Source organism: Seriola lalandi, unplaced genomic scaffold (assembly GCF_002814215.2).
Source record: "Seriola lalandi dorsalis isolate HSWRI2012SDOR001 ecotype SW California unplaced genomic scaffold, Sedor1 jcf7180002054784, whole genome shotgun sequence".
NCBI classification, from domain to species: domain Eukaryota; kingdom Metazoa; phylum Chordata; class Actinopteri; order Carangiformes; family Carangidae; genus Seriola; species Seriola lalandi.
Genome location: NW_019525337.1, coordinates 861726 through 879055, shown reverse-complemented (window position 1 = coordinate 879055; position 17330 = coordinate 861726). Strand labels below are relative to the sequence as shown.

Genomic DNA, 17330 nt, shown 5'->3' with positions numbered 1-17330 from the left:
CTGAACCTACTGGTTTCGCAGCTCCTTCATTCTTTCACTATTCCTCTCAAATGGCACCCTGTACAGTTGTTTCATTTAATCTCCCGTTTCAGCTCCGTCTGCACCCTCCTCAGCTCATGTTTGTCCCTGGATTTAAAAACCCTCTTCTTCTCCTTCAATAGGGCTTTTAGTTCTGGGGTCACCCAGGGTTTCTCCAGGGTGAGAGGGATGATACTGTTGGTGATTGATGGTTTCTTCTTCTGTAGCTTTAGCAAATACTCTATTTCCTTCTTGTAGCAACTGGTGGAGGCCCTTTCAGTGTTTCATATGTATGGCGCCACTGAGTAGTGTGGTGACCCTGGTATTGTAATCAGCTGTGTTTAGGACAATGTGCATCTTCCCTCATCTGCTGGTAGGATGGTGATGTTCCAGTCCTTGCTCAGTAACACTGCAGTCTTCCTTTCCTGGATGGTGAGATTGGAAGGGGGTGCCAATTCCTTAAACCTGTGTGGTTCAGCCTCCATTTTCTGTAAAGTTGTTTTTTCATGCCGAGTCTGTTGCTGTGAACACTAACAGATCAACTTTCTCTGGCTGGGACTTGTTCTTAACCCATCTGTCCTATGTTTCATCCTGTGTGAAGTTATCTTTCTTTTGTTGCCAGGTAAGTTCCTCTATTCTCCTAATGTTACTGGCTCGTAGGGTTTGGACTTTCCCAGTCGGTCTTTCCTTACTCTTGGCGCATTGAGATAGTTGTGCCTTCTGAATGAAATCAGGGACCTCCAAGACTGCCCTGGGCAGATGTGATGTAAGTTTCTGGAGCAGTGAGCTTTTTCATCACGAGTGTGATGATGATTCACCATGATGCTCATGGTCCTGCAGAAGAAGCTGGAGAAGAAAAGCTGATTTTACATCTAATCTATTTTATTACAGAAAACTTATTAAATCATGAGCTGTAAAGGTCAAGCAGCTATGACATGCTGCTACTGTTTTTTATTTATATGTATATAATAGGCTGCTCTATCAGTGGAGATAGCACGCTTGTATTTCAGTTCACAGTTGTGCCACTGTAGAAGTAAAGAGCTTCTGATTTTCAGTTGTGTCTTCTGGCGTCTTGCTTCAGGCCATGGTTCCTCAGTAAACCAGGTTTTAGACCTCTTTCACCATCTTGTTTTAGTGGTGAGAGGATCAACTGAGTCTAGGAGACTAGACAGAGCTGTGTTTGATTCACTGGAGCCAGGACCACCGATAATCACTTGCCAAGAACAGCTAAAGTTGACGGACCAACGTGTGGCGTTTAAAATACATTTGAAACAATGTCATGAGGACTAACTGGTGTCCTCTCAAATTTCATAAGAAAATGATGAAAGAAGAAGAGAGAGGGAAGTGATGATTATGATGAAAGTCAGTGAGGAAGGTTCAGCCACAAACTGGGTGAAATCCGAAGTGTCAATTACTTCCAAGAAGGTTTTACTTAAAGGGTCAGAGCCTTCTTCAGGTGAATGTTCACGTGAACGACCTCTTTCATATTGTATGTGTCAGTATTTGAACGCCGCAATTTTTAAAAACTATTTCAGATGGGTAAAATCTGATTTCATTGTAGAGCTGTGCACAGTGCATTTATTCACTCAGCCCCTCCTCCCTGCTCTCTCTCTCTCACTAAAACATTGACAGACCTGTCTGTCATAGTTGGATTACCCTTCATGAGCACCAATCTTGCTGCATAGGTGGGCCAGTAGACCGTCAATAAACCCAGAAAGTTTTTACCTGTCCATCTCTGGTCCTCTCTGTGTGCCTGACATTCAGGGTGCACAGAGCTGCTCTGTGTGTGTGTCTGGTTGGGCTCACTGGCAAATCACAATCAACCCACACCAACTCAACCCAAGTCAGTGAGCGTTATTTATTTGACACGTTTATGTTGTTCAGTTATTTGTCACAAAATGCTTGGCAGCAGCTTCTATACAGAAATACAGTTCTGTTCTGACAGTAAAGGAATGGAGGAGGAATGAAACAGGAGAGACTTGGATTTAGTGAAAGCCGTGTAGATCACAAATGTATGCCACACATCTTGCTATTCCTTCTTGGTTCTAACACGTTTCACACATTCAGCTGCTTTTGTGCTGGAAAGTAATTAAAAAGGGAAAATGTCTCACAGGAAAAGAATATTTACATGATCCCTTATAAAATACACACCACATCTGTTTCATTGATTCTTTCATCAATTATTTTATCATTATATTTGTGAGAGTGAGTTTTTAAAATGATGTAGGTTGTGAAGTTCAACAGGTGAACCCAGATATGGAGACTGAAACATTCATGTTTGAACACACTCATCACCACTCAAACCACAACATGTGACTCACTAGAGGAAATAACAACTGCACGCATATGATATTTAAAAATTTACTGTAAAGGTTTCAAAACAAATGGTCAAAAAATGTCATTTCATTTCATCTCATTGAATTACACAAACACGTTCAGATATGTCTCTTTAACCAATGTGTTCATATTTCTGTCAACAGGAAACCAGTTAACTGCTGGCAACTTAACCACATTATGTATTTTACACAAACAGACAACAGTTCAGGCAGTTTATGAGTGCAACAAGTATCGGTCATTCAACATAAGGCAAGGAGTTGTATGTGTTATAAAGCAGGCGGTAAAGTATCATTTATATACAGGTAATTATCAAAATATTGCTTCATCTGTCAAATAAAAATATTCTCAGTTGACTCGCTAATTGACTGTTGAGTTCCATAGAAAACCTGGAGACACGCTGTGAAATGAGACAGAGAAACTGTTGGAAATGTTCAGAGGAAACAGCTGTCAGGTAAACGTCGTCTCATTGGTCGTCTTCAGAGTCCCGATTACCGCTCAGGTGACTCTCCTGCACCTCCAGCTCCTCTGCGCTCACCATGTCAGGACTGATAGCAGCGTATCTCGTCCCATGGAACTGACGCAGGTGAATCTGAACGTAAACAACAAGTAATATCACAAAAAAACTAAAGATAAATCAACTAAAACGACACATCACGCTAGACGCAAAAAAGTACAATGGACTCACAAGCATTCTTGATGATTCAGTGATTGTCAGAATTCTGATGTTTGTATTTTGTTACTAATGTAGTGACAGTTTGTCAGGAATCAATGCAGCACCTGCACAATGTTCAGCAAACACACACCAGGGATGGTGAAGGCACTTAGGGTTAGATTTTCTCTGTGATTGTACCTGTGTGTAGAGGGGAACCGACTGTACCGTATCTGTGTGTAGAGGGGAACCGACCGCACCCTGTCTGTGTCTAGAGGGGAACCGACCGTACCTGTGTAGAGGGAAACCGACCACACCTGTGTGTAGAGGTGTAGAGGGGAACCGACCGCACCCTGTCTGTGTCTAGAGGGGAACTGACCGTACCTGTGTATAGAGGGGAACTGACCGTATCTGTGTGTAGAGGGGAACCGACCACACCCGTGTGTAGAGGTGTAGAGGGGAACCGACCGTACCTGTGTGTAGAGGTATAGAGGGGAACCGACCGTACCTGTGTGGATAGGTATAGAGGGGAACCGACCTCACCTGTGTAGAGGGGAATCGACCATACCTGTGGGTATAGAGGGGATCCGACCGTACTTTGTGTAGAGGTGTAGAGGGGAACTGACCATACCTGTGTATAGAGGTATAGAGGGGAACCGACCGTACCTGTGTGGATAGGTATAGAGGGGAACCGACCGTACCTGTGTATAGAGGGGAGCCGACCTTACCCATGTGTAGAGGGGGAATCGACCGTATCTGTGTGTAGAGGGGAACCGACCATACCCTGTCTGTGTCTAGAGGGGAACTGACCGTACCTGTGTAGAGGGAAACCGACCGTTCCTGTGTGTAGAGGGAAACCGACCACACCCGTGTGTAGAGGTGTAGAGGGGAACCGACCGTACCTGTGTAGAGGGGAACCGACCGCACCCGTGTGTAGAGTTGTAGAGGGGAACCGACCGCACCTGTGTGGATAGGTATAGAGGGGAACCGACCGCACCTGTGTGGATAGGTATAGAGGGGAACCGACCGTACCTGTGTATAGAGGGGAGCCGACCTTACCCATGTGTAGAGGGGAATCGACCATACCTGTGGGTATAGAGGGGATCCGACCGTACTTTGTGTAGAGGTGTAGAGGGGAACCGACCGTACCTGTGTGGATAGGTATAGAGGGGAACCGACCGTACCTGTGTGTAGAGGGGAACCGACCGTACCTGTGTATAGAGGGGAGCCGACCTTACCCATGTGTAGAGGGGAATCGACCATACCTGTGGGTAGAGGGGAACCAACTGTACCTGTGGGTAGAGGTGTAGAGGGGAACGCACCGTTCCTGTGTGTAGAGGGGAACCGACTGTACCTGTATGTAGAGGGGAAGCAACCGTACCTGTGCGTAGAGGGGAGCCGACCTTACCTATGTGTAGAGGGGAACCGACCGTGCCTGTGGGTAGAGATGTAGAGGGGAACCGACTGTACCTGTGTGTAGAGGGGAACCGACCGTACCTGTGTGTAGAGTTAAAGAAGGGAACCGACCGTACCTGTATGTAGAGGGGAACTGACCGTACCTGTGCGTAGAAGGGAACCGACCATATCTGTGGGTAGAAATGTAGAAGGGAACTGACCTTACCTGTGTGTAGAGGGGAACCGACCGTACCTGTGGGTAGAGGGGAACTGACCGTACCTGTGGGTAGAAATGTAGAAGGGAACCGACTGTTCCTGTGTGTAGAGGGGACCGACCATACCTGTGTGTAGAGGGGAACCAACCGTTCCTGTGTGTAGAGGTAAAGAGCGGAACCAAGTGTACCTATGTGTAGAGGGGAAACAACTGTACCTGTGTATAGAGGGGAACCGACTGTACCTATATGTAGAGGGGAACCGACTGTACCTGTGTATAGAGGGGAACCGACTGTACCTATATGTAGAGGGGAACCGACCGTACCTGTATGTAGAGGTTGACCTCTGCACTCCTGCACAGGTATGGGAAGTTTCCTCCTGTCTTCAGGTGAGCTCGTCTGGCATTAGGATACAGTTTATACATCTCCTCCTTGGCTTCCAGTGACAGAGCACTCTGATCAAACACCTGAACAACATTCCCAGAGAAAATACATAAATCAGGTTGTTGTGGTAGAAACAGACATGAATTGATGCTGGTGTACTTGATCTTACTTACATCTATAATGGTGACAGCAATGTCTTTTATTTTGTGTGGCTCCACATAAGAGTTCTGACAGTTGAGTGTTAGCCGTGATGCTAACTCACTTTGGTTCAGACTCTCCAACTACAGCATACACACACACATGGATGAGAGGTTAACATTCAAACGTGAACACATATTTATACTTAAAGAAACAGAGTGGTCACCTTGTTAAAAGGGAGAATTCAAGATTTGGAAAATGCAGAGAGTGGTTTAGGGAGAGGTTTGTGATGAAACAATTTCTTGACAAACAACAGTGTATCCATCCTCCTGGTATGTCTCTGCAGCAGCTCCCCATACAGTGCAGGTTACAAGATACTCTCAGTGAGTACAAGTTTTAGTTTTGGTCTCTTTACAGGTACAGTTGTACCACACCTGACAACCTCAAGGTGCGAGAAGCTACTACATCACTACATCCACCTGTTAATCAGCAAACAGTTACACCATATAAGTCCCACTAAAACCAAATATCTGTGAACAGCCTGAAAAAAATCTGATACTAATCTATATCTGTCAGAAAGCTCGGCAGGTTTTATTAAAAAGAGAGAGACAGAGAGAGAGATAGAGAGAGAGAGTCAGATAGATAGATAGATAGATAGAGAGAGAGTCAGAGAGAGAGATAGACAAAGAGAGAAAAAGAGAGAGACAGAGAGAGAGACAGAGAAAGAGAGAGAGGAATAGAGAGGAATAGAGAGAGGAATAGAGAGAGACAGAGAAAGAGATAGAGAGACAGAGAAAGAGATAGAGATAGAAAGAGACAGAAAGAGAGAGACAGACAGACAGACAGACAGGCAGGGAGATAGGCCAGGTGATTAACACATATCTATGTGGTCAAGTGGGTACAGGTATTAAAACTCTGACCAGCGAATCACTAGCCATCAGGCTCAGCGGTAATTAAATCCTTTAATCCTGACATCATCATTTTAGTGGTAGTACCTGGTCTGACAGAGGTGAAGCTTCATCTCTACAGACTGCAGTTTAAATCAATAAATCTGGTGCTTTCTGTTTGTGCTGATCATATTAACTTTAAACACTCTGATCCACAGTTTTACTCTGGGGACAAAATAAAAACAAACTCTCAGACAATCTGAAAACTGTATTTACTTGTTGATCTTCCACACCACCACCCTCCCTCTAACTCACCTCCTTTCCTCTGACTCACCCTCCAGGACCCCCACCCCTTCCCCTCCCCCCTCTGAGGTCTGTTTGTGTTCAACAGGTTCCTCAAATCTCACTTTGTAAAATGTTAGTTTAATGTCTGATCTATCTGCTACCCTCTGATGTTACTGTGTTTTTACTTCTGTGTACAGGTGATATCTTGGTAAGTTCTTTGTAAATATAATGTTTATTCTTATTATTAAGAGCTGCATATACCAACTAGTTTCATCATCAATTAATCTGTCATTTATTTTCTTGAATGACAATGACATTTTAGTAAATATTGATCAGCAGTCCAAAACCCCAAAACATTTCATTTAAAATTATATAGTACACAATTTTTTAAAATGACTGAGACAATTAATCACAGATTAATTTAAACTGATTGATTATCAACTAATCAATGCAGCTTGATTATTAATATTTGTAGAATTGGACCAGCCTGGTGAACTCAATGTGTCCCCTCACAGTGAGGCTGTGTGTGAGCGTTGTGGACTGAACATCAGCTCACTGACAGTCAGCTGTGATAGAAGACTAAGGCTGTTCCCGGACACACTAACATATACAGTGGATGTTTAACCTCTGCTGAGCCTGAAAAGCAACCAGAGCCTCCTCTGTTCACATGACATACAGATGACTTAGCAGGAGTGATGGTAAGACACTCAAATGTAGAAGAGGTGCTTCTTCATGCTGCAGTGACACATTAACACAAAGTACCTCACTGATGTCCACTCACCCTGTCAACCATGAAGTCGATTGCGTCTGCCATTTTAGGGTCCACCGGCCCTTTAGCAAAGTTCCCCAGAACAATCTTCTTTAACATAAAAGCTGGCATCAACCAGAAGCTGAGGAGGAAGGTGGAGATTAAACACTGATGATGAATCTGAACATGCAAAGGGAGAATGTGTGATGAGTCATGAAACACCACCTGTTGGCTGTCCATGTCTGGTTAAAGATGGAGGTGTCGCTAAATGAGTTACACAGAATCAGAGAGTGAACTCTGGGAGACTTGTGTGTGCACTCTGCAAACTTCTGAGCCAGGAATCCTCCCAGAGACGCCCCGAAAAGGTGGACCTGAAGAGACAAGAGAAAGCTAAGTCATCATCCTCATCAGACAGATACAGACAATCATCATCAAACAGATACGGCCCGAACAGGTTGACCTGAACAACACCACCCCAATGATGAAGCATGGTGGAGGCAGCATCAGGCTGTGAGACAGGGAGACTGGTCAGGACTGAGGGAAAACTGAACAGACCAAAGTTGTTAAAATTTCTTAAAAGCAACCACAAGGTGGAAATGAAGCATTCTGCAGGACTGCTACAACAACCTACCTGCTGCAGCTGCTAACACAAGTAGCTACGTTCCTACTGCTCGATAAAAACAAGGGAAATGTAAATCTGAAAAAAGGAATTCTGGACTGAAATGTTTATTGATGTATTTAAACACAATTTGCTCCTTAGATCCCCCCCCCCCCGCAGACACACACAGTCACACCTTCATGGCCAGACACCTGAAGCCGGTTCACAGAGAGATCAGGCGATCTTACTTTATCCAGTTGCAGGTGGTCCAGAAGCTTCCTGAAGCCGTCAAAGAACTCCATGAGGTCCCAGTAGACAGGATACTGCAGCTGGAAGCACACGGGTTCATCACAGCAGGAGCAGTGAGTAATCACTGGGGTCATCAATGATCATTCAATCTACAGCATCAGTCAGTCTGATTATTAAGGTAATGGCAAACAGCACAGTGTTTCTGATCAGCTCATCTGATATGACACATTTTATTAAACTAAACAAAAACTTCAGTCAGGTCATGAGTTCCACAAGTAATGTACTGTTTTTGAAAATGTCATGGAAGTTGTTCATTCTTCTTTTCCTGCATCTTTTAAAATAAATGTATTTATGTATTCATTTCAATTAAATATATAATTGTCAGAACAGGGGTCTGCTGAGTACGTGTGATTTTCCTGTAAATCCCAGGTCTGCCGATAAAATGTAAATGAAAACAGAGCCTCATGCTGAAGCTGCAGTGTTTTCAGACATGAACTCACCGAGATGACTCTGTAGCCCCAGCCTGTCAGAGCCAGTACCTGCTGGAAGAACACCTCAGCTGTCCCACTGACTGGAGGGAGGAAGATGATGGGACACCTGATGCTCTTTGGACCTGCATCATACAGCGACCACACCTTACTGTCATCATCATCAACAATAATCTGGAGAAGACAGAAACAACACGGTGAGGAGAGAAGACCCTGAAGTCTCTTTGAAACTGGCTTCAAAACTAAAGATGGAGCCCACATACAGAAAAGACCTCTTTACTTACAGTCTGCAGTGTTATGGTCGAGCTGCCGTCATGGCTAGAAAAGTCTATATTCACTGCATGTTAGATAAATCCTGTGCCAGCTGAGCCAAACAGTTATTTCTCTGTAACTGAAAGCCTGTAGACCTTTTCTGTCCATCTCAGGACTGACCACACCTCCCACCATCTGCAGCCGGAAGAGCTAACAGACCTGTCAGCCTTGACTGACCCAAGAAGCCCTGGAGATGGTATAACATGATAGCTGTGAGGATTTCTATGGCATCTATTGTGACTTCTCTGTCTGAGTTTTCAGTGCCTCCCAGATTTGCTGAGTCATCAGGTCTGGTTCACTGTGTCCTGAGTCTCATCCATATCAGGGACTGATGGATATGAGAAATCAATGGGAAAGTGTCTGGCAGGAGGCACTCCCTCTCTGTGAGTCAACATTTCAGACTGTGACTGAAGCTAATTATTATTTTGCTTTGTTAATTCATCTGGAGATGATTTTCTGTATCACAGACGATCATGTCACATTTAAGAGTTGTTGATCAACACAACATGTTAATCAAAAATGAGGATTAACTCATGCTGGACATTCACTTGTTGACATTATGGGAGGAAAAATATCTGATTGTAAACTGAATACTTAGTTTTAGACCTTTGGTGAAATAAACATTTAAACAGCTTGGGGAAATAATATCAGGCATCTTCACTATTTCTGATATTTCATAGACTACTTGATTAATAGTGAATGACATTATTCCAGTGCAAATGATGCTTATGATTTCAACAAAGTTAATGTATCTAAAGGAGTTTCTGTAAATGTTATTGGTTGCTGTTGCAGCTCTGCAGCATCTTCCTGAGGGCAGTGTAGTGAATTCTTTGAGATGATGATGAACAGGATCAGACACAGTTTGTGGAGCTTTCTGTTCCACCTGCAGTCTGTATTTACACCCCAGTTGTCTCTGCTCTTCCCCTATCATTGTACTGGTCAGTCTGTGTTCTTCAACCCCAGCTACCCATACCATGTGCATGCATTAAAAGACTTTAAAAACACTTCCAGCAGACTTCTGCAAAAGAGTCTCTAAAATGCTCTTGCTTATATCATATGAGTCCAATTCCCTCATTAGCTAAAGAGCTGCTTTGCTTTTTTAAAAATGTATTCTGTGGGTGTAAAACTTAAAGTGCAATCAAAAAAGGTTCCTACGTATTAAACCTGCTGACAGTTTATACAGTGTAAACCAGTAACCCAGTCACACAGTTAGTGCAGGCATGTGATAGTTGACTATTTGACCCATGTCTCCTGATGAACATGTGCTGTGGGACAAATCCCATGAGGAAAGAGGAAATCATATTTTCATGAAGGTAAAAACATAGAAGTTCAGAGACATTAGAATGTGGACAGAAAATGGAATCAGGATACAGAATGTATGGAGAATATAGTAGAGCTTAGTTCAAATTAATATCTCAATGATTAAAACTTTTACCGTTTTGGGAGGAAAATATCAATAAACAGCAGTGAAGTAGATTTTTTTTCATCAATGAGCTCCCCAATGCATTTACTATATGGTAACAAGTTAATATGTTATTAATTCTTATTTAATTATGTACTTTAAAACTTAATTTGTGGTTATTATTTAAATTTTGATTTATTTTTTCTGCATACACTTTGAGGATGAAACAAGTTGGTCTCACTTCAAACAGAATTAAACTGGCTGATGTGACTTTGTCACACCTCTGGATATTCTGCCTCTACGGGGCGATACATCTGTCTCTCAAAATTTCTTGACATTTCACCTTCTAAACTTGAAAAAAAAAATTAAAAATCACCTGTAGGTTGTACATCATATGTCTTATAACAAAAACTGGTCCATCCTGAAGACTGCACACTGAAAAACCCAGAACAGTAGTGTATATACTCCTGTGCAATGAGGAATTCAGACCTATATATCATGAACCCAAACAACCACTAACAAAACACTCAGCTCAACACAGGAGGACCATTCAGGTCAAGACTCAACAGTTTACCTACACCTGAAGGAGTAGGGACACTCCCTCCATGACAACAGTGTTACATATTTTGGATAGTGAGGACAGGTGGTCTGAAAGAGGAGTGAAGGAGGTCATCTACATCAAAGTAGAGAAACCATCTTATTGAGGCTTCCCCACCTGATGATACTAATGCACATGCTGCTGGAGCCACTAAGCAAGGTGGGGGTGTGGCTTTAATCTATAAGTCAGATTTCATGTTAACGACTAAACAGGAAGCGACCTTTAACTCTTTCGAGGCTCTCTCCAGGATGACAGACTACGACCATTTCATCTTGTGGTACTTTACAGACCACCCGGCCCTTATTCACAGTTTTTTGCAGAATTTGGTGAATTTATCTCAGGTCTTGTCACTAAGACTGACAACATTCTAATTATTGCAGCTGCACGTCTTGTAACCGGCACAAGGAAGTTCGAGCACATTACACCGATTTTAGTTTCACTTCACTGGCTGCCCGTCCATTTTAGAATTCATTTTAAAATTCTTTTATTTGCTTTTAAAGCCTTAAATGGTCTTGCCCCAATGTACGTCTCTGAGCTTCTGCACCCCTATGCACCTAGCCGATCTCTCAGGTCAGCTGACCAGCTGCTCCTGGGGGTTCCCAAAACCAGGCTGAAGCTCAGAGGGGACCGAGCATTCTCTGTTGCCGCCCCGAAACTGTGGAACGAACTGCCACTGCACATTAGGCAGGCTGGGATTGGTCAGATACGAATGTTTCATGAATCACACGTGTATCCTATCGTACGACTAATTCTGCGCTCAGATCTGCGCCTGTTTTCACGCAAGATTGATAAATGAGGGCCAGTGTCTCTAAACTTATATCACACAAACAATTATAATCTTTTGTGTCTTCAATGATTACAGCCATTAAACATTCACAATGGTGGTGGAAAAAGCAAGTGAACCCTTCGATTTAACAACTGGCTGAACCTCATTTGGCACCAATAACATCAAAATTTGGACCATTGTACTTACAGAGCTGCATCAGCAGATTCTCAAGATGCTCTTTATAAACTTTGTGTTTTTCTGTTTTTTTGGAGCGCAGCAGCTTCCTCTGTGGTGTCTTTGGCAGGACAACATGCACCATGTAACCATGCAACATGATCTATGTATGTTTGACTCATGAGCAGAGATGTTAACCAGCTCCAATGATTCCTTTAAGTCTTCAGCTGTAACTCAGAGCTTCTTTGTTAACATCACTGATCATCTGCGTTGAGCTTTTGGAGTCTTCTCAGCTGGACGTTACTTCTAGGGAGAGTAACCACACAACTGAATCATCTCAATCTATAGAATATTTATCTGACTGAAGGCCGATGAAGATCTAAATTATTTGCAATGACTCTGTGACATTTTCAGCTTCAAGCTAATCAACGATTCTTGATCATAAGTCTTCTGAGAGCTATTTTTTGTGAGGCCTGGTTCAGATCAGCTGATGTTTGCTGTGAACAGCAAACTCTAAATGTTTTTTAGAAGTCGAAGTGTCTCTAACCCACATCTCCAATCTTATTTAATTTACTGGACTCCAGGTTTGATAATTCCTGACCTCAGTTAGCTTCTGTTGATGACATTAGTTGCAGGGTTCACATACTTTTTCCAACCAACACTGTGAATGTTTGAAGGATGTTTTCAATATGGACAAGAACAAAACTATGATTTGTGTGTTATTAGTTAAAGTAGATTGCGTTTGTTCATAACTGTAACTTGGATGAAGATCTGACCATATTTAAGGACAAATTTATACATAAATGGAAGTAATTCCAAAGGGTTCACTTACTTTTTCTTGCCACTGTACATAGTTGGAAGAACAAAATCATATTATAATTAGATATTATTAAAGTATAATGAGTTCAGGAAGCCAGGAGGGTTGAATAACTGGGACTGAGATCCTGCTATTTCTTTGTCATTCTTTTAAAACATATTAACACATAATCTATTGAACCACAGAAAACTATTTTTAAAATGAAACTTCATTCATCAAGAGAAGGTGGATGTGAGGCTCTGCCTGGGACACTGGTATCGGTCACATCAGACCACACTGAGATAAACACACTGACAGACTCTGTTACTATCACACAGGTGTGTAAATCTAATCATACTGCATGACTATGATCAACCACTCATGTGTTCACAGCCAACTCTCAAACTGTTTGACTGATCAGTATCAGAGTAAGATCCATACATCAGGACACTGATGGTCTTCATTCACTCTGTGGATTTACTGAGGTGATCTATGGCAACTTCTCCAGTACAGCTAAATCATTTCAGTTTAGAGCTCCTGATCAACGTGTCTACACTGAAATGTAATGATACATATTATTTTTATTAAGATTATTATTATTTCATGTAAAAAACATAAGTAGTCAAATCTAAATAACCTCCATCTGTCACCGTCTGTTCAGAAGTGTAATTTCTGGTGAAGTGGGAAATCATCATGACTTCAGCATTAAAAATGATCAGTATTTATTCTGATGTTTCTGTTTAATCCACACTGAATCCATAGATTCATTTAGCTTATTCATAGCAGTCAGTTCTGAGGAACACTGCTAGTGAACACAGTGAATCAGGTCAACACATAGAAACTGTGACATTGATTAAATCTCATTGTTTTATATCTGTTGACTGATTAAAATCAAATGATCAACAAAGAAGTTCAAGACTTAATTAGTCAGTTTTAATAATACACTGAGTTCAGAGAGTATTCAGACGCTCACACTTTAATATGCTGTAGATTTAATTGTAAATGGATAAAATTATCATTGTTCTTCATTAGTCTAAATCTAATGAAACTTAATCCAGGACTTCGTTGGACCCCCTTCAGCAGCAGTTCGGGTTTCAGTCTTCTTGGGTCTCTACAAGCTCAGAACCTGGATCTGGTCTGTTTATCTCAGTCTTCCTGTCAGATCCTCTCAGATTCAGATTGGACAGGAAGTGTCTGTGAACTGTCCTCTTCGGGTCTCCCCACAGACCTGATCTATGGGCCTATGATCTATGGAGGTCTGGACTTTAACTGGGACACACAGGGACAGTCGGTGACTGGTCATGAAGACTTTATAGTGTTGTGTTGGTTGTTTGTTTCAGGTCACTGTGGAGCTGAAAGGTGATTCAGTGTTGCAGTCTCAGGTCTCCTGGACTCTGCATCTCTCCTCTCTATATTTGGCTGCATTCATCCTTCTTCAGTTCTGACCAGTCTCCCTGTCCCTGCTGCTGAGAAGCCCCCTACAGTATGATGCTTCCTCCCCATGCTTCACTGTAGGGATGGTGTTATCCAAGTGATGAGCAGGACCTGGTGTCCAGGGGGTTCAGGTTTAGTCTCATCAGACCAGAGTCTTGTCCCTCATGTCACTTAAATGCTGTTAGTCCAACTGTCTCTTGTCTTTTACTCACGGTGTCTTCTGTCTAACCCTGGCCAATGTTTGGAACAGTCTGAACGCTTTTGTCACTTTTTGATTTTTCATCAATCAAAAATAAAGGAGGTTTGATTGATGGACAGAAATGACAATTTCATTAAATTAAAATTAAATCTACAGCATAATCTAATGTGTATAAAGTGAAGGGAACTGAATACTTCCTGAAACCACTGTTTAGTCCATTTGTTCTTGTACTATTACAGCTCCTGTTACTGTTTTCCTCCACAGATTTATTTATTATTGTTACATCTTCCCTTATTATTTTATTTTTATTTCACTCTTCTCTCTCCTGCTGTGAGCTTATCATTTCCTGACAGATAATTAATATCAAAAAATGTAAAAATAAATAAATAAATAAATTTGATTAATAATAATCCTGACCGTAGTATATTATAGTATTTTAATTCTCTGACCTGTTGGTGTGAGAAACTTTTATAAACAGTGTCAGGTTGACTGAGATGCTGTTTTATCTTTGATTTCCTGCTTTAACTCTAAACCATGTGTTTAAAGACAAACTGATAACTGTTTAAAAGAAGAATCTACATGGTTCGACATTCAAAAACAGCTGTGACATTTCACCAATCAATACATCTGTTCATCCTGCAGATACTCATCAATTACTCAGGAACACATGCTGTGATTGGCTGAACCCACACCACTTCATTTCATATGTCTGGACAGTTTAATGAAAGTACGCTGTTAGCATGTTGTGTTGGTGTGTACCCGCAGTGTGTTCAATGACAATACCATTAGTAAACAGTGTAAATCATCAGGTACTTACTCTTTTCAGTGGTACTGTGCTTCTGAACCAGTTATAATCAGGAGACACTTTAATCTCCTCCATCTAAGGACAGAGGTAGACAGGGACAAACAGTCAGAGACCACAGCAGAGACAGTACAAGGCAGTCAGAGACTACAGTCACAGACTGGAGCAGAAACAGAGACTACAGACGAGAAAGACACGGACTACAGCAGACACAGTCAGATACAGTCAGAGACTTCAGCAGAGACAGTCAGAGACAGTCAGAGACTTCAGCAGAGACAGTCAGAGACTTCAGCAGAGACAGTCAGAGACTTCAGCAGAAACAGTCAGAGACTTCAGCAGAGACAGTCAGATACAGTCAGAGACAGTCATAGACTTTGGCAGAGACAGTCGGAGACTACAGCAGACACAGTCAGAGACAGTCATAGACTTTGGCAGAGACAGTCGGAGACTACAGCAGACACAGTCAGAGAAAGTCAGAGACTACAGCAGAGACCGTCAGAGCCTACAGCAGACACAGTCAGAGACAGCCAGAGACTACAGCAGACAGTCAGAGACAGTCAGAGACTACAGCAGAGACAGTCAGAGACGATAGCAGAGACAGTCAGACACAGTCAGAGACTACAGCAGACACAGTAAGAGACTACAGTCAGACACAGTCATATACTACAACAGACACAGTCATAGACTACAGTCAGACACAGTCAGAGACTACAGTCAGACACAGTTATAGACTACAGCACAGACAGTCAGAGACTACAGCACAGACAGTCAGAGACTACAGCAGAGACAGCCAGAGACTACAGCAGAGACAGTCAGAGACGATAGCAGAGACAGTCAGAGACGATAGCAGACTACAGCAGACACAGTCAGAGACTACAGCAGACACAGTCAGAGACTACAGCAGAGACAGTCAGAGACGATAGCAGAGACAGTCAGACACAGTCAGAGACTACAGCAGACACAGTAAGAGACTACAGTCAGACACAGTCAGAGACTACAGTCAGACACAGTTATAGACTACAGCACAGACAGTCAGAGACTACAGCACAGACAGTCAGAGACTACAGCAGAGACAGTCGGAGACTACAGTCAGACACAGTCATAGACTACAGCCCGGACGGTCGGAGACGATAGCAGAGACAGTCAGAGACTACAGTCAGACACAGTCATAGACTACAGCCCGGACGGTCGGAGACGATAGCAGAGACAGTCAGAGACTTCAGCAGAAACAGTCAGAGACTACAGCAGACACAGTCAGAGACTACAGCAGGCACAGTCAGAGACAGCCAGAGACAGTCAGACACGATAGCAGAGACAGTCAGACACAGTCAGAGACTACACTAGACACAGTCAGAGACTACAGTCAGACACAGTCATATACTACAGCAGACACAGTCATAGACTACAGCACAGACAGTCAGAGACTACAGCAGACACAGTCAGAGACTACAGCAGACACAGTCAGAGACTACAGCAGAGACAGTCAGAGACTACAGTCAGACAGTCAGAGACTATAGCAGAGACAGTCAGAGACTAAGGCAGAGACAGTCGGACACAGTCAGAGACTACAGCAGATACAGTCAGAGACTATAGCAGAGACAGTCAGAGACTAAGGCAGAGACAGTCGGAGACTACAGCACGGACGGTCGGAGACGATAGCAGAGTCAGTCAGAGACTATAGTCAGACACAGTCATATACTACAGCAGACACAGTCATAGACTACAGCACAGGCAGTCAGAGCCTAGAGCAGACACAGTCAGAGACTTCAGCAGAGGCAGTCAGAGACTACAGCAGACACGGTCAGAGACAGCCAGAGACAGCCAGAGACGATAGCAGAGACAGTCAGACACAGTCAGAGACTACAGCAGATACAGTCAGAGACTATAGCAGAGACAGTCAGAGACTACAGTCAGACACAGTCATATACTACAGCAGAGACAGTCAGAGACTACAGCACGGACAGTCAGAGACTACAGCAGAGACAGTCAGAGACTACAGCAGAGTCAAACACAGAGACAGACAGACTACTGATAGAGGCACAGACAGTCAGACACTACAGCCAGAGATGGAGACAGACAGCCAGAGACAGAAACAGTCAGGGTGTACAGACACTGTACAGTGACACTGACCCCCTGTTAAACAAACCTCTGACTATAATCAGAGCTGAAGTGTAAACAGTCAGACTGCGGTGAGGCCTCGGTCATTAACATGTTCACCGTGTATTAATATGGATTAACGGGCTGTTACCGTGCTGGTCGTGGATGTTAGTCACCGTGTCCGCAGGGTTTTATCCACATCTCGGCACCATTTTCTGCCGCTGCCTGGTCATATGACTCCTGTTTCACACACTTCCGCAAAGCTTCCGACACCGCCCACCGAGCTACCGTAGACAACACACACACACACACACACACACACACACACACACACACACACACACACACACACACACACACAC

General features: G+C 43.0%; 1 protein-coding gene and 1 long non-coding RNA gene across 2 annotated transcripts in view; both read right to left on the bottom strand.

Annotated features, from left to right (window-relative positions):
• LOC147817985 (uncharacterized) overlaps nucleotides 1–17330 on the bottom strand; it is a 68599-nt gene that overhangs the window by 46409 nt on the left and 4860 nt on the right. The gene's annotated exons all lie outside the window — the stretch shown is intronic.
• On the bottom strand, nucleotides 2366–17266 carry spg21 (SPG21 abhydrolase domain containing, maspardin). Its single transcript, XM_023425522.2, has 9 exons — nucleotides 17120–17266; nucleotides 14887–14949; nucleotides 8401–8562; nucleotides 7900–7980; nucleotides 7279–7424; nucleotides 7087–7195; nucleotides 5169–5276; nucleotides 4938–5078; nucleotides 2366–2944 (listed from the first exon to the last, which is right to left on the bottom strand). The coding sequence occupies exons 2-9, from the start codon at nucleotides 14947–14949 to the stop codon at nucleotides 2819–2821; spliced, it is 936 nt and encodes a 311-aa protein (XP_023281290.1). The 5' UTR covers nucleotides 17120–17266; the 3' UTR covers nucleotides 2366–2818.

Excerpts from the sequence above, each read along its gene's own strand:
- spg21 (XM_023425522.2), bottom strand. The coding sequence starts at position 14,949 with ATGGAGGAGATTAAAGTGTCTCCTGATTATAACTGGTTCAGAAGCACA. Across the intron at positions 5,277-7,086 it reads TCGACTTCATGGTTGACAGG|TTGGAGAGTCTGAACCAAAG; the intron begins GTGAGTGGACAT and ends TGTATGCTGTAG. Across the intron at positions 5,079-5,168 it reads TTGCTGTCACCATTATAGAT|GTGTTTGATCAGAGTGCTCT; the intron begins GTAAGTAAGATC and ends AATGTTGTTCAG.